The following is an 18,749-nucleotide window of genomic DNA, read 5'->3' as shown; positions in this document are numbered from 1 at the left end:
AAGTGAAAATTTTTTCAAATAAATATTTAAATTATTTTATAGAATCTCCCCCTTGTTTAATTGGATTATAACAATCACTTTTTAAAATCTTTTTAATATTTTGTAATATCACAAAAACATGAAAAAAGTATGTGTAAATTCTGATTTTAACTGCTAAAATTACTAAATAAACTTACTAAATTTGAAGATCTGTCAAATGAATGTATATTTACACATGTTATATTAGAAATAAATTAAGTACTTTATATCAAGAATAAATCACCAAATATGCATTAATTCCAGATTTCACTTATTGCCTAAAATTATGTTCGGCAATAGGATGAATAATCATCATAAGATTTCAGGTAATAAGCTTAATGCCTGAAAATTTCAGGCAATAACTTAATGCCTAGGCGTTAGCTTATTGCCTAGGATATAAGCTTAATGCCTAATTTCACTTATTGCCGCTAACATATACATATACAGTATATGCAAACATCATATATAAAACAGTAATAGTAGCTATACTAAGTAATTTAACACACAACTTTGTGAACCAAAAAATATACATCCGGCAACAATAGGAATAAATATCTATTAACTTCGAAGAACATTCAAAATGTTAAATATCATATTATGAATACCCGTCATAAACGGACACTCGCCGCCCAGGAAAAACCAACTTATATATAGTTTGTAAACCTACGCTCGGAGCAATGCAAGAGCCGTTTCTTGGTAATGATGCCGTTCTCCATTATGATCATGATTGTATAAAAAAAAACATTTTTTTATGCAAAAAAGGAAGTTTTAACTGTACGATGTCTACGGCTAGAATGACCACCTAGACATTTTTTTTCACGAACCCGCGAAAAACAAATTAACATAACAAAACATTAGGTCACCTGACCTATCGAATCATATATCATTGACCCATACAAAATATTATAGAAACTTTAAGACAGTATTTTTCCGTTATACTGCGAAACGCTAAAATATATATATATATCAGATTTCTACTAAAACATGAAATAGCACAAATAAACAATATAGTGGCTTACCAGTACAAATTATGACTTGGATATGGAGAGTTGTCTCATTAGCACTCATACCACATCTTCTTATATCTAATAAACAATTTACAAATATGTAACATTCAATATGATTGCTAAATGTGTTTCCATTTTTTTTCAAATTGTTCGCGAAACCTGATAAGTTTTGAAGCAATTGGTATTTAATTAATTAAAAAGTAGCCCATGCATCAGCTAGGTCTTTATATTTAATTTGAAACTCTGCATTAGAGAACACGACTTATTTACCTGTTGCAGTTGGCTTTGAACTAACTTTTAGTAACTCAAAGTCCTCTGATATCGGTGCTTTGTGTCTTGAATTTTTGTTACTTGTGTTTGTGTTTGTTAAAGATCTATTGATGTAACCAACTTTGCAACTGATTTTAAGGTTTGTTTTTATAATATTGTGGTGTTACTGTTCGAGGTAAGGAGAGGATTGAGTGCTCACAAAATGTTCAACACCGTCACATTCTTTTAAAGTCATGAGTCTCACAGTAATTCGGTGGTTGTTATTGGTTCATTTCTGTAAATTTTTTTCATAAACATTTTTTTACTGTTGAATATTAGTGTCTCATTTGCACTTTTTCTTATTGTAATATACTCAATGTTCTACGATATTCGGACTGTGCCTGACAATTCAAAGAGATATGGTTGCACGGTTGTATTATAAGACTCTGATGGTGCATGTATTGTCAAAGCCTGACTTTAAATGAATTACAACATGAAGTTTGAGTTGTTACGTATACAATCATATTTCGTTTTAATATTCTGATAAACTATTTGTTATATCAACACTTCTTTTAAAATGACGAATAAGTTATGGCTATCTTAATACCATTGATTTCAGTATAGTAAAGTTACTATATTAGTTATATAATGTTCTCTGTATCGTTTGAGTATTAACAATTAAGGATTTCAATTTTTAAATCTTTGTATAAACCCGATGGCCGGTGCATAACTTAATGCCAAATGAACTGGTCATTTTCTTTCATTGGGAGAAAGGGGATGGAAGAAAATACAGGAATTTCTTTTCTTTTTTTAAAGTCGCCAAGACTTCACTTACAAATTACACAATCAATCACTCTTCAGAAAAAGTTGACTCTGAAAAATAGTTAAGCCTAAATTTTCAGTCAAACTTATAATGGGATAAACATAATGATAACATGACATCATAAGCAATTTTGAAATCTGTCTTTTGGATTTATTCGTAGAAAACTTAAAATAGCTTCAACTAAAGTTAAAACTCAAGCGCTTGTCCGACCATTTTGGATCCACATCAAAAACAGCAAATTTCACAAATTAAAAAATTTCAGCGAAGAGCAGCATGCTTCCATAACACCAGTTCAGTTACTGAAAGGATGACACACTTAAAATTGTAGCCACTTTAAATTAGAGATTTGCGATACAGACTTTGTTTTCTTTTACAAAATTATACACCAAATTGTTGCAGTCCCTCCATTTAACCTTTTGATCCAACAAGACAATAGAACCAGACATATATAGTAATCCACACTTATTTAGGCAAATACAAACATCTAAAAACAGTTATAAATATATATTCATTTTATCCACGTACAGTTATAGATTGGAATCATCTGCCACAACACATAGTGTCGTGCATGCAGTATAATACAGCTATTCAAGAGTATGATCTCAGAATCAGCTCACACTCCTCCCTATTTTCTATCCCTAACTATTATTGTTATCAAGTGTATATAGTTTTATCTAAATGTTATTTTTGATTTTGTTTCTTATTTTTTTCTGGTTACCTTGTAAAATATAAAAAAGAAGAAGATTATAGTCGACACCCGGCGAATAATCTTCAATAATTGATGGATCGCTAGAAACTGATAGAAGAAGAAAATACACCCAAGACGCATTTCCAAAGACCTTACAATTTCATTACCTTTTAAAAAAATTACTGCATTGTTTTATAACAAAAAATGCATATACAATGTCTATAATAAAATAACTATTATTTAAAAAAATGTTTACTAGTAGTGGTGTTATAGCATGGTCAAGCAAGGGGAGTTGTTTGTTACCTTGATAACCCTAATCAAGATGTGCCTGCTATGGTCTCAATGACATGTATATTCACTCCTTGTGTATAGTACTCTGCCCCTCCACATCATCTCAATTCATTTTTGCACATATGTGTTGCATTTACCCTTTATTAAATAAGTTAGTACATAAGCATCACACGATGAAACTTTCCTGTGGATAGTATGTTGAAACTGATTTGGATACTAGGGGCTGAATATTTTTTTCGTGCCAAAAAAAATACATATTTAAGATTGTAGGGAGGACCCGTCGATTGTGACATGCGGATATGAGTTCGCCTCTGTACGACATTAAAAAAATCATATAAATTCAAGTTTAATGGACTTTTTACTTACAAAAAAACCTTAGAAGTATTGGAAATTATTAAAATTTATATATTGACTGAAAATGTTTTGAACTCAGAAAAGTATCGATATAGTACAGATATATTTTATGCAACCCATAGAGCATATTAGAGATTTTTTTTTTTACTAATATGACTCACTGTACGGTTCTGAGCCTGTGGTTTTACGAGAGACATGTGTATATATGTCTCTGGGTTTTATATCTTAGAAATAATTTCTATGCATATTTCAGGATATTTGAAGTTATCAGTAACATTATTGTCAGTGGCGGATCCAGAAATGTTCATAAGTGGGGGCCCACTGACTGACCTAAGAGGGGGCCCGCTCCAGTCACGCTTCAATGATTCCCTATATAAGCAACCATTTTTTCCCTGCCCCTATCATATATACCATATCTAACTCCTATATTTCATCTTAAACCATTAAAATATTACGTGGCGCGAATATTAACATTTGCCGGAACATTCCTATATTTGTTTCCGACATTTTGTTTTCTCTGTTAGATTTTTAGAACTGGTGCCCTGTTTTCCTTACAGTTTGGTGTACCTTTACTAGTCAATAAAGTTTCAGTACATACGCGTCTGAACGGGAACATTCTAGAGAAAAGAAACACTACTGACACAATTTTTAGACCAGAAAGGTTTTAGTAAGACTGCAAAAAAGGTAAATGACATATTAGTGCATACAAAAATCTCCGTAAATCATAATTTTAGTCTCCAATTATTAACGAAACGATATCGTTATTTACTTCACATGGTATTTTGGTAACCATGTGGTTTACACCCCCCTTTTATGTCAGAGGTAGTTACTACTGCATATACTTTATCGTTTACGGTGTGGATTGAGTTTAACATGTTCAGATAAAAGATATAGTCCTAATAGATTAATATATCAAAATTATACATTATCATAACCTTAATAAATTAGAAATTAACATTTTTTACAACTCCTCCATGTGTTTATATGTGTTTTTGGGATATTTAGAATGCATTGTGACCATTGAAAAAGCTTAGTACAATTTCATATGTTTACACAAACATATAATCTAATGATAGACAATTAAAACATATCACCTGAATTTAAAATGCCAAAGAAAAAAGTCCGTATATTATCATTGACATTGTGATGGGTTTATGTCCTTAGAACATGTAGACATTGATGTGTAAAGGTAATGTCCACCTAGAAAATTTCAATTAACCTGTATTGACCACTTGATGAGACATTAAAAATCATACTCTTCTGTAGTCCAAATAAATATGATGTCTTGAAAGGCTTTCATACTTTTACTTTATGATTAAATCATGGCGCTTATGCATATGAGGATGTGGGGGATCGAAGGGGTGCTGATCCCAAAATACCTGTCTAAAAACATGTAATCCTGAAGGTCTGAATTTAAAGAAATTTGAATCCTGACATCCCAAAATTTGAAAAAAGAATTCCCAGATCCCGAAAGGATCAATCCTGAAATCCTGAGCTAATAAACACCTGATACCAGAGTCCTGACAAAAGTCAGACTCCCTCTCATACATTTTTGATATATTATACATCCACATGTGTATGTCACTGAATTTACTTTATTATGAAAGAAAACCTTTATTGCAGATGTCGTCATTAGCATTGAACCCTATACAGATTTTCAGCCAAGGAGCTGAAGAAGAGAAGGCAGAAACTGCTAGATTGGTAAGCTCATACTATTTGAGAAATTTCCATGAAAGGATAACTTGTTAACAATATTAAGTTATTAACCCTCTTCCTGCCACTACTTTTATATGGTTGCATTTCCTGTGCCAGAAAATACTACAGATGGATGTTTGTGACATACCCAAAAATGACGTCTATCAATAAACATTGTATGAGCTCACATCTTAAATGAAAGATTCAGCAGATTCAAAGCACCTGTTTTTTTCCATCTCCATTTATTTTTTATATTGAAACTTTAAATAGTTCAATTCAAGTCATTTTTTTCTAATGGCATGTTCAACATATGAAAACTACAGGATTTTGATATTAAAATATATAATTGTCATTAATATTAGAGTTACATTTTTTAAAAAAACTTGAAAGAAGTAAGACATTATTTTAAAAAATTACCATATCATATGGTCATTCATTTGTTTATGCTTTTGTTTAAAATTTTATGTTAAGTTTAGTGCAAACATAAATCATCTACTTTCTTTGACATACATGTATATCAGTCAAGGGTCTAACTTAAATAAGTTATTAGAGAAAATAACATGCATGTTGTTATTGTGGGCTAAATTATCAAAAACTGTGATGACATATATGTATGTTACCTGTTTTAAAGGGAAAATATACAACCTTGATTTTGTAAAATTTTTCTCAAGTTCTATTAATATAATTTTCTTTATGTATACTTATCTTTGCAAAGATATACCAGCTCATAGTTTACTAATCATACATAGTACACCTACATGTATGTTATTACAGAAAATATATTCCAAAGGGTGTTATTACAGCTTCTCTATATCTCTTTAGAGGCTTTGCTCTGACATTCATAACAATGTATTTCAATTCATTGTAAATATGATGATCAGAGCTTTTAATGAGGCACTGCGCAAGATTCCAAGTGTCTCATTTACTCTCATATAGTAAGTTACATGCTTGTAATAACTAAGCCTTGTTATTACAGCTTAGTTTGCCCTTAACGGCCTTGTCTCATTGATTTACCATGGTTGATCAAAATTGTATAAATGGAATTAGAAAATTAGTTATCAAGGTAATATATTAAGCTACTGCGCAAAGTTTTAAGAATTCTCAAGTGCCCATTAAAGATAAAATATATTTAACTGATAACAAACATGTTATTACAGATTAAGGAAAAAAGAGTTATTACAGATTAAGGAAAAAAGAGTAGACAAGTCATGAAAGTTTCTGTAATAACACATGCATGTTATTTTTCTCTGATAACTTATTTAAGTTGGACCCTTGACTGTATTTTGTAATTGAATTTTTGGTTCTTGATAGACACATCAAAATACACCTCAAAATATTTTGAAAAAATCAGATCAGCAATTGTGGTAATATGAGGTAGGCATTACCTGTGAAAGGAGACGAAGTCTGTATGAATTATTTTTTTTAAATTCCAACATATTTTAATTTCAAAATGGAAATACCGATTTTGGTTCTGTTGTTAAGGATTTACTTGTGACGTTATTTAAGTTATGACGACATGTTCAATGTAAACAAAGAAACGCGATCATCAGGTTTATTCATATCAAAGACAAAAGAATTATTAAAAATGAAATTGATGTTGTATTCCTTGAGTTTCTATATATTTTCTAGACTACTCAATAGTTGCATGACACCAAGACCGGAAGAAGGAAGTAGATTTCTGCGTTATGCGCAAATGCGGGAATTAAAAAAAGTGACCAAAAAAAAGTTCACAATTTTGAGTTCATTAGTAAAATGAAAATTTCTCGCGAGAAATTTTCCTGTCTTCAAATTTTTTTTATTGATTTTTCTACTGTAATAGGGGACTTCGTCCCCATATTATTGCAAATGAGTTTGTCATCAACCTAAGACCACTGGATGATTTAAAGTATGATTGATTGGTGTTTAACTCCACTTAGTCTTTTAACACTTTTGTTCTATTTTGTGGCAGTCAGTTTTTATTGGTGGAGGACGCCAGAGTGCGCTGAGGGATGCACAATTTTCAGTGGGAAAACTGACAATCATAGTCAATAAAGATTGGAGTCAAGGCCACCTGCCACATGCTGGAAATTGAACTCACAATCACACTTTTGACAGGCTAGTTGTACAGTAATTCCACTACTTATACCACTCTGAAACTTAGGCCTCCTTGTAAAGTATTACTTGTATACCTTAAATAGAACTTTATTTGTAGAAATTGTTTACTTGGGTGTATTTAATGAAGATTTATTTTTTGTAGTCATCATTTGTTGGAGCCATTGCTATTGGTGATCTTGTCAAGAGTACATTAGGTCCAAAAGGAATGGTAAATAATTAAAGACTTTTACTATGTATATAGATGTAAGAAGATGTGGTATGAGTGCCAATGAGACAACTCTCCATCCAAGTCACAATTTGTGAAAGAAAACCATTATAGGTCTTTAACACGAAGTCTTAGTTCAAACTGAACAGCAAGCTATAAAGGGTCCCAAAAATGACTAGTAAATGGCCATTGAAAACCAACAGTCTAATCTATTCAATAAACCAGAAACACTTCTGAACCACATCAACAAATGACAACTACTGAAAATCAGCTTCCTGACTTGGGACAGGTGCAAACCATTGCATCGGGTTTAAACGTTGAAATAGGTACCAACCTTCACCTTTACCAGAAACTATAGTGTTACATCACAACATAGAAAGACACACTTTAAAATATCAATTGAAATGGCTTAACTCAATCAAAAGACATATCAATCCAAGTGAACATACACTGAACAAATAAATTTGATCTATGAGACTATGTAAATACAAAATAAATAAAATATGGACTATACATGCTGGCAGGCTCTTTATAAATGTTATTTCTCATTGATGGTAAAGGAATTGGTCAGTGAAAAAAAAGTGAATAAAGGCTTCGAAATTGATAAGTATGTCAATTAATATACAATATATTCTATTTATGAAATAATTACAGGACAAGATTCTGCAAAGTGGTGAGGGTATCCAAGTAACAAATGATGGTGCAACCATACTGAAATCCATTGGTGTAGATCTTCCTGCAGCCAAAGTATTGGTTGGTAAGTACAAACATACCAATATCTGTAAGTGTAGACTGTCCTTTTTGCTTTCGATATATAAGTGAACAGTCATATTGAAATCCTTTAGTGCAAATATATCTGATGCTAAATATTTGGTTGGTAAGTAACAGTTTAAATATACATAAACATGTAGATATATGCATGTATTTTGTAAATGCCTTTTTTTTTTTGTATAAAATTAAGTTGAAAGTGGTTGCCATTGAAAGAACCATATCTTATATAACATCAAGCATGTTTTTCACTTTGTAGATATATCCAAAGTACAGGATGATGAAGTAGGAGATGGTACCACCTCTGTTGTCGTGTTTGCTTGTGAACTTTTAAAAGTAAGTGTTGACATGTTTGATTATTATCTCAAATGTTCAATCACATGGATCATACAGATTTCGAACAAAAAAGAAAAAGTTCACACAAAAAGTATTATTTTTATTATACTTTTATAGTATAACCAACAAGTGACACATAAAACAATGAAAATTTCATATAATAATACTAGCACCCAGATGACAGCTTGCGTCCTGTCTGTCCATTTATCTCTGTCTTATTTATCTTTCAAAAATTTGTTTGCTTTTAAGATCCATAGATTACCTGAACAATCCAGATCTTTTAAATGTTTTATATATTAGATACAACACTTATCTTATGCTCTGCTCAATGGTTTAACATTTGATTGTAATTTATAGGAAGCTGAACAACTGATTTCCCAGAAAATTCACCCACAGACAATTATTGCTGGTTGGAGGTTAGCTACAGATGAAGCTAGAAAGGCTCTAACAGAATTTGCAAGAGATCATGGGTAATTTACAAATTAAATTTAATATTTATATATTTTTTTTCAAATTTAAAAGAAATTTAATTATGCAGAGCTACATGAAACTGATTTTTTTCTTCTAAAGGAAATATTCCTTTTTGCTAGAAAATACACAAGGTTGTGGTCCTTTAAAAAGACCAGGAAGAAAGTAAATTTTAGAAAAGCATTAGTTTGTGTAAAATATAAATACATACTTGGCTCAGTTTTGAAGACCGTACTTTGACTTATAATGGTTTACTTTTATAAATTAGGACTTGGATGTAGAGTTGTCTCATTGGCACTCATACCACATCTTTTTATATCTATAACCATTGATTACATAAATGTTGTAATAAATATGTCATATTCTCATACAGCCATGACTTTAATGTTTTGAAGAACTGTATGATTAATGTCTACCATGTTTTCTTTCCAGAAAAGATGAAAAGAAATTTAAGAAAGATTTAATGAACATAGCTAGGACCACACTTAGTTCAAAAATATTGACACAATACAAGGACCACTTTTCAAATCTCTGTGTTGATGCTGTACTTAGATTAAAGGTAAAAGACTTTTTATAATGAAAATATATAGTGAACAATTAAAAAGTACTAGGAATGTTTTGTTATTACTTTATTGGCTTCAACTTTTCAGAATGCCTCCTTAAACTAAAAGTTTAAAGAGATTACATTTGTTATCAAAAGACTATCTATAACTGCAAAATGAAGTCTCCTTAAACTTTCAATGTTTTACTTTCTGACCAAATGTTACTCTTTTCTTTAAGCATAGTTTTTATCATTTCATTTCTTTCATGTGGTTTAGGAAATATTTTGGATTTTATAAATTTATCACTATTTAGTAATTGACTGAAAATGTAACAATTTTCTCTGTTTTCTAGGGAAGTGGAAATTTAGATGCTATACAGTTGATCAAAATACTTGGAGGTGGTTTACAAGACTCATATTTAGATGAAGGTATGTTTTACCCCTGTTTCTTATTGATACATGCAGCTATTTCGGCAAATTAGAAATTGTGAAGTTGGTTAATGTTTGTGTTTTTTCAAAAGTCTATGATTGATAATCCCCCCCCCCAAAAAAAAAACACAACCTCCCTTACTATATTGATATGAATTACAAGTGATTTGGGGAGTAACTGTCAATGAGACAGAATTCAAACAACAAAATTGAATATCTCTTGGGTGTCTCCTTTCCTTTTGAAACAAAAACAGGACACAGGATATTTATTACCAGATGTCAATTTATCCTTTTTTTAGTAGTAATATATCAGAAAAAATGTCATTTTGGTGTGGGGGTAGGATAACAACAATTGAGTATTGAGGTCTTTTATTCCTAGTCTGAATTTTAGACTAGACATAAAAGGGGAGGTTGGGTGTATGTCAATGAAACATTTTCCCAATAACAAAAATAACCAAAAGATGTTGAATTAATTTAGTTTCAATATTGACCTTGCTTTTTAGCTCACCTGGCCCAAAGGGCCAAGTGAGCTTTTCTCATCACTTGGCGTCCGGCGTCCGTCATCGTCGTCCGTCGTCCTGCGTCCGTCGTCGTTAACTTTTACAAAAATCTTCTCCTCTGAAACTGCTGGGCCAAATTAATCCAAACTTGGCCATAATCATCATTGGGGTATCTAGTTTAAAAATTGTGTGGCGTGACCCCGCCAACCAACCAAGATGGCCGCCACGGCTAAAAATAGAACATAGGGGTAAAATGCAGTTTTTGGCTTATAACTCAAAAACCAAAGCATTTAGAGCAAATCTGACGTGGGGTTAAAATGTTCATCAGGTCAAGATCTATCTGCCCTGAAATTTTCAGATGAATCAGACAACCCGTTGTTGGGTTGCTGCCCCTAAATTGGTAATTTTAAGGAAATTTTGCTGTTTTTGGTTATTATCTTGAATATTATTATAGATAGAGATAAACTGTAAACAGCAATAATGTTCAGCAAAGTAAGATCTACAAATAAGTTAACATGACCGAAATGGTCAAATGACCCCTTTAGGAGTTATTGCCCTTTATAGTCAATTTTTAACCATTTTTTGTAGATCTTAGTAATCTTTTACAAAAATCTTCTCCTCTGAAACAACTTGGCCAAATTAAACCAAACTTGGCCACAACTATCATTGGGGTATCTAGTTTTAAAAATGTGTGGCGTGACCCGGCCAACCACCCAAGATGGCCGCCACAACTAAAAATAGAACATAGGGGTAAAATGCAGTTTTTGGCTTATAACTCAAAAACCAAAGCATTTAGAGCAAATCTGACAGAGTAAAATTATTCATCAGGTCAAGATCTATCTGCCCTGAATTTTTCAGGTGAATCGGACAACCCGTTGTTGGGTTGCTGCCCCTGAATTGGCAATTTCAAGGAAATTTTGCTGTTTTTGGTTATTATCTTGAATATTATTATAGATAGAGATAAACTGTAAACAGCAATAATGTTCAGCAAATTAAGATCTACAAATAAGTTAACATGACCGAAATGGTCAGTTGACCCCTTTAGGAGTTATTGCCCTTTATAGTCAATTTTTAACAATTTTTTGTAAATCTTAGTTATCTTTTACAAAAATCTTCTCCTCTGATACTACGAGGCCAAATTAAACCAAACTTGGCCACAATCATCATTTGGGTATCTAGTTTTAAAAATGTGTGGCGTGACCCGGTCAACTAACCATGATGGCCGCCACGGTTAAAAATAGAACATAGGGGTAAAATTCAGTTTTTGGCTTATAACTCAGTTGACCCCTTTAAGAGTTATTGCCCTTTATAGTCAAGTTTTAACCATTTTTTCGTAAATCTTAGTAATCTTTTAATAAAATCTTCTCTGAAACTACTGGGCCAAGTTAATTATAGATAGAGATAATTGTAAGCAGCTAGAATGTTCAGTAAAGTAAGATGAACAAACACATCACCATCACCAAAACACAATTTTGTCATGAATCCATCTACGTCCTTTGTTTAATATTCACAAAAACCAAGGTGAGCGACACAGGCTCTTTAGAGCCTCTAGTTTATTTGTTTCAGGATTTTTGTTAGAAAAGAAAATAGGTGTCGGACAACCTAAAAGATTAGAAAACTGTAAAATATTAGTAGCTAACACACCCATGGATAGTGATAAAATAAAGGTAAGAATTACAATTGATCTGTGTAATTATGAGTCGTCAGTTCTGTTTATGTTTGATATTGTGAACCAAATTATTTTTGTAGATACTTTCTTTCTCATTGAATTACAAATTTATTAAGAACGCAAAAATAAATCGAGCTTATTCACACATTTCCTTTTATCTGACCATCAATAAATTTGTTTGTATAACCCTTTATTAGATGGTTAGATATTTTTGTTATTTAACTATTTCCTGCTCAATTAAATTCAATTGACAAGTCATAAAAATGATTTTCCTAGTTATCATGCCATGAGAAGCTTTCAAAGATATAACACTTCAGTTGGTATGAAACATGGAGTGTTGAAACAAAAAAGTCATAGATTTTGCTTGCATAGTCGGAAACACAGTGTTTTAATAACGTAAAAAAAAAAGCAATGCGAAAAAATGACAATGTAACATTAAATAGAGGTACATTGTATGATCAAATCAACCTGATACACAAAATAAGTTTATCTTGTGGAAGTTAGAGTAGTCTCCCCTTGAGATGAGCTTTGGTTGACTGAATTATTTCACTACACCTGCTAATCCATCAAATCTCAATAGGCTCGTCATAGGCTTCCTGATAACCATGAACACAAAAATTGACTACAATAAACTGTTACTAGTCGGGTTATGAAAACATGTGAGAAGGGAGACAACTCAAATTAAATTATTGATATTAATTTGCTGTTTTCCTGTTTGAATTTTATAGCTTGTATGTTAAAAACTAATTAAAGCATGATTTTGATGTAACATAACTAATTCTAAGCCACTGAAAATGCATGAAGAAAATTCACAGATGTAAAATAAAATAATCGGTTTATCTTTTTATTAACAATAAAACTATTATTAATACTGGTCTGAATAATAAAAATGTTCTAATTTCCTTAGATATTTGGATCTAAAGTAAAGGTAGATGCTGTTTCTAAAGTAGCAGAATTGGAATTAGCAGAAAAAGAAAAGATGAAGGACAAAGTGAATAAGATCTGTAAAGTAGGATGTAATGTATTCATTAACAGGTAAATAATCCCTTTATTCACAAAATCAACAAAAGGTATACATCAAATATTAATGAATTAAAAATATAAACACAATGGCACCATAACATATTTATATATATAGATACAAGATTCTAAGCATTATCTGTAATATGATTTTGTTTTGTAGACAATTGATATACAACTATCCAGAACAGCTGTTTTCAGACAATGGAGTTATGTCTATAGAGCATGCTGACTTTGAAGGAGTTGAAAGATTAGCTTTAGTTACAGGTACTTACATCTTATTTCCATTGGGTGAAAATCAACATCATAAACTGCTACTGTATTCTAACTCTTTTACAAGAAATATGTTCACTTGTAAGCACGTTGAAATCAGAATTAAAACACAGAAGTGATATACTGCAATTTTTCAACTTATGAAAACTGAACACTTGGTAATATGAACTTTTTTTTGTTGGACATTTTTGGTCATTATTTGATATTACATAAACTTTTTTAAAACATTCATGAAAATTTACAAAATTTTGGGTTGCAAGGAACAATCATATACAGTTATTGTGTATATAAATTTTCAACATTTATTTTAGGTGGAGAAATCTGTTCAACATTTGATGCACCAGATTTAATCAAATTGGGTCACTGTGATTTGATTGAAGAAATTATGATTGGTGAAGATAAGCTGATCAAATTCTCAGGTATGTCATACCCCATGTTATTGTTCACAAAATTATTGATACTTGGAAAATTTGTGTTTCTACATGTAAATTCAACCTCAGAGCTTTTTACTTCCATCAAGGCACCTTACATGTCGACTCCTTAGTTCAAGTAGATCCAATTACTAAAAGGAAATATTAAGTGAATAAAACAAAAATCTATGTATGTATCAAATGTTCATATTGGAGTAAAATCACTATTTATTCCTGATTTAGAACAAGCACTTTGTCTTTGTAAATTAACATTACATGCAGTTTGACAGCTTATACAATTTAGTATAAAAAAATGTAAACAATTGTTGCAGGAAGTCACTATGTCAAGTACAAGGGGATGTGTTATGTTTAATGGACTGAGTGATGAGACGTGATATTTGTATAATATGATATTTCAGGTGTAAAACTTGGAGAAGCCTGTACTATAATTTTACGAGGAGCAACAAAACAAATCTTAGATGAAGCTGACAGATCTATTCATGATGCCCTGTGTGTTCTTACTCAGACAGTCAAGGAAACCAAGACAGTTTTTGGTGGAGGTAATATTTTAGTCCATTCATTTTCATATTATCATAACTGCAAGCTGTTGATGTGATTTTTAAAATGTTTGTGATTAAATAGGAAAAGAAATTTGGTAGATATATATATGATACAAGCATCTTGAATAGCTTTTGAGATAAATCCTTCTCAAGTTGACTGGGCCTTATTTAATGTCATTTGTTGTGTAACGTGAGGGTACCCTAGTAACACCTATATTGACAGTTTTCCACTTAGGTTTATTGAAGAAACAGACAAACATAGGTTTATTGAAGAAACAGATAAACATTTCCATTCTGTTAATATTTTGTAGCTTTATCTTTTTATGCCCCATTTATTGGCATTATGTTTTTCAGTCCATTTGTTTGTTCGTTCCTTTGTCTGTCTATTCTGCTTCAGGTTGAACTTGTTGGTCTTTCAGGTTAAAGTTTTTGGGCAAGGTATTTTTTGATGAAGTTGAAGTCAAATCAACTTGAAACTTAGTACACATGTTCCCTATGATATGATCTTTCTAATTTTAATGCCAAATTAGAGTTTTTACCCCAATTTCACGGTCCACTTAGCATAGAAACGATAGTGCAAGGAGGGCATCAGTGTACTATTGACTTTTTGTTTAAACATATTTATAAATATAGTGGATTGGGACTTATTCTTGGGTACGATACATTTCCTCAAATTAGATTTTTAATCCATTATGAATCTCAGGAAAATGAGTTTGAACTGATTTTCAAGCTTTCTACGATTCTGAATACTTAATGATTTTAATGTAACCATTTTATATACTTTTAGATATATTTATCTATGTTGTAGATGTGCATAATGACAAATAATGATTGGTTTAGTCTCTAAGAAAAATTAATTTTAGGTAAAATAGATAAAAATTGATATTAGGTGCAATCTAAGTACTGTGATACTAGTTGTTAATGCTGTACTTTAATTGATTCTAGGAAGTTCAGAAATGTTGATGGCCGATGCTGTATCCAGATTAGCAGCAAGAACACCTGGTAAAGAAGCTGTTGCTATGGAAGCATATGCTAAAGCTCTAAGACAGGTAAATAGTTAGAATTACTGTATTAGACTAATCTTCAGCAAATTCCATTAATGAACAATATACAACAGAAGATGTGATATGATTGCCAATGGACAGCTCTTCACAAGAGACAAAATGACACAGGAATTAACAACTAAAGGTCACCGTATGTCCTTCAACAAGGAGCAACATTCATACATTATAGTCAAACATTAAAGGCCCAGAAATGACAAATGTAAAACAATGCCTAAGAAGCTAATACATTTTGTGCAAGACCTTCAGTAATGGAGGTCATGATATTTTCCAGTCTGTGAGTCTGTATATCTTGTATGAGGTTAAAGCTAACCAAAACTAACATTTGAAGTTTGAATACTTACTGACCTAGACATTAGATGTCATTAGGTATTTGGTGTTAATTTCATAAAGATGGTTTGAAGTGTTAGCAATAAGAATCTAGGGTGAAAAAGATTTTTGAGGGTTGTTTATTATTTCAATAGTTCACCCATAAATTATCTTTTTTCTTATGATTGAAGTTGTAAAAAGATGCAGTATCAATCACTTAGCAGAATTCTGTGATAAGAAAATGTCTACTTTTCAATTTCTGGTAATAAACAAGTGTTTTCAATTTTATAAGTTAAAATTTATTCATATTGATAATTAATTATCTCATTTCTATTTATAGCTTCCATCCATCATGATAGACAATGCTGGTTATGATACAGCCCAGTTAATCTCAGAACTTAGAGCTTGTCATACACAGAAGAAACACACCATGGGAATAAGTAAGTTCAAAGTGTAATAATATAATTTTGGATGTAACGCGTCTTCTGATTGGCTGACGTTATTTTGTTATGAGCCCATAGACATAATTTAGTCATGTGACTGTGACGTCATCAACGTTTTTTCATGGTTTTCTATGGTTTAAAATGGAATTTAGAATTAAATTATAAGAAATGACTGTAATATTTTTTCTGTCTATTCGAAATAACATAAAAAATGTGGTGCACACTGTTAAATAACCCGCTACGCGCGTTATTCAGTGTGCACCAAATTTTTTATGTTATTTCTTCATAGACAGAAAAAATATTACAGTCATTCCTTAAATATTATTTCGTCTTTGAGGTCTTAAACCAATTGTCTGATTGTTTATACTGTAAATTTAGAAATGATAACCATGTTTATTCTAATGATAAAAATGGGACAGTATCAGGTTGGCAATAATAAAAACTTTTGATTTTCCATTATGAAACTTTTGCAGTTACATTAATTAGATTTCACTTTTTTTACAAAGTTCATGGACTCTTAAAAAAGAATGTGTGCATTTATTTCTGCAGGGTTTCCGCTGGCGGTCGCCATTTTCGCAATTTGCAAAAAAATAATAATTGTGGCGATAAAAATTCCTCATTTGCTAAAGAATTTGGCGAAAGAAATATATATAACGATTTATTTTCCTTCATCTTGTTTATTTACTTTTTTCGAGTTTCTCGGAATTTACCCGATCAGACAATACTCGGAATTCACCTTGACCTCATTAAGATTTGGACAGAAAATCAATAATCAGCTGATTGCATTTTATAGCTATCGACAACAAAGAACTAACAAGCGTTAGCCTTTCAAAAAGGCTATCCGACTCTTAGCTGATGAAAATGGAAAGTGCTCTCGCTTTGTAGATTAATTCATTTACTAGAATAGCCACGTGCATCAATCAGCAAATTTTACCACACACGTGAGGTCACACGCTATGAATTATTATCGTTTAACGTTGTTGTTTACTCCAGAAGATTCGACTATTTATAGATAAAGGTTACCTGTGTAAAATCTAATTGCTAAAATAGAGAGGACAAATCCGATACTCTACGGGATTGAAGGACATTTACTTGGTTTGGATTGTCCTAACCAATCAATAAACTTTGATTATTCACGTCTTGTAATATCTTCCAATCAGGAAGCAAGAAAAATTCACGCACTATCTGTCCATCGTTCAATTCTTATCTCGACTCCTAGTCGAGAATTAATAAAGGTGTTGATTGAATTGTTTGACAAAATGATATGGTTAAATGGCTTCCGCTAAATGACTTATACAGAATTTATTTACCACTTTGCGACGCACGTGTTTGAAGCACACTTTTGACGTCTCCTCTCCTTTAAAAGATAGTTTAGAAAAGAAAGCTGTTGCTGTGAAGAAAAATGTTCAAAAGCAAGAAAAATCTCTGATTTAAATTTTAATTATCCTTTGACTTTAATATAGGTAATTGATTAGGGAGACTACTTTGAAGTCGTTTGAATGACACACGTGTTTCAAGCATAGTTTTACGTCTCAACTTTTTCATTTACGATGGTCAAGAAAAGAAAACTGTCGTTATGAAGAAATCTATCAAAAAGGTTGGGAACAACCCCTGGAATGAGAGTAACCCTTCAATGGAATGACCACACATGAAATGAGGGATCAATTTCATGTGATAAAAGCTTCTGTTTTGTTGTAAAAACCACTTCTTAGCACAAAAGGCCATATCAATATTTGTTTTAAAGAAAATTTCCCTACGATCTACACTGGTTTTATATGATCAAAACATGTTCATTAATTTTGTTATATTCCAGGACTTATATCTTCTTTTTTGATAAAAGAATAGTGGCCCCCTCATTTAGAAAAGTTGTCTAAAATACAATGAATATTTTTCCCTTTCAAGTTTGTTTTAAAGTAAATGTTAAGTGTTTATTAATTAAAATGTAGACTCTAAAATAAGTTTGAGAGAATAATCATAGACACATTGGGGCATCTTATTTAAGGGAGGGGGAGGGGGTAGAATAAAAGGTAAATTTTAAACGAAAAATATATTTATGTTACTTGGCGAAAAAAATAATAAAGTGCCGAAAAAATTATTGTTTTGACGAAAGAGGTGGCGAAAAAAATGATTGACCCAGGGGAAACCCTGTATTTCTGTATATACATTATTTATATAGTAAACCTGACAAAAATCTCTTGATAATTACAAAAAATATCTGGTCGCCGTGAGTCCTATTATATGACTAAATCTGACCTCTGATATTATTACAGATATGGATGAAGGAAAGGTAGATGACATGGAAATCAACGGCATTACAGAATCTTTCCAAGTAAAAAGACAGGTCATCATGAGTGGTTCAGAAGCTGCAGAGATGATCCTTCGTGTTGATGATATTGTCAAAGCAGCACCTCGACCCAGACAAAGGGACGATAGGCACTGTTAACAAATCAGACTTTATATTCATTGTGTGACATTTTTTTCTACTTACATAAATTATTCAGCTGTCGATGAACAAAATTAATAAAAAAATAACATCAT

General features: G+C 31.5%; 1 protein-coding gene across 1 annotated transcript; it reads left to right on the top strand.

Annotated features, from left to right (window-relative positions):
- Positions 1-3,940: 3,940 nt before the first annotated feature.
- Positions 3,941-18,749, top strand: LOC139490749 (T-complex protein 1 subunit beta-like). Its single transcript, XM_071277718.1, has 16 exons — positions 3,941-4,114; positions 5,054-5,131; positions 7,362-7,427; positions 8,079-8,181; positions 8,452-8,528; positions 8,886-8,998; positions 9,429-9,555; positions 9,891-9,966; positions 12,033-12,133; positions 13,043-13,170; positions 13,319-13,422; positions 13,740-13,847; positions 14,258-14,398; positions 15,344-15,447; positions 16,109-16,208; positions 18,482-18,749. The coding sequence occupies exons 2-16, from the start codon at positions 5,054-5,056 to the stop codon at positions 18,652-18,654; spliced, it is 1,599 nt and encodes a 532-aa protein (XP_071133819.1). The 5' UTR covers positions 3,941-4,114; the 3' UTR covers positions 18,655-18,749.

This window comes from Mytilus edulis, chromosome 10 (assembly GCF_963676685.1).
Source record: "Mytilus edulis chromosome 10, xbMytEdul2.2, whole genome shotgun sequence".
Taxonomy (NCBI): Eukaryota; Metazoa; Mollusca; class Bivalvia; order Mytilida; family Mytilidae; genus Mytilus; species Mytilus edulis.
The sequence above is the reverse complement of the archived record's forward strand: the minus strand, read 5'-3'. Positions and strand labels throughout refer to the sequence as shown.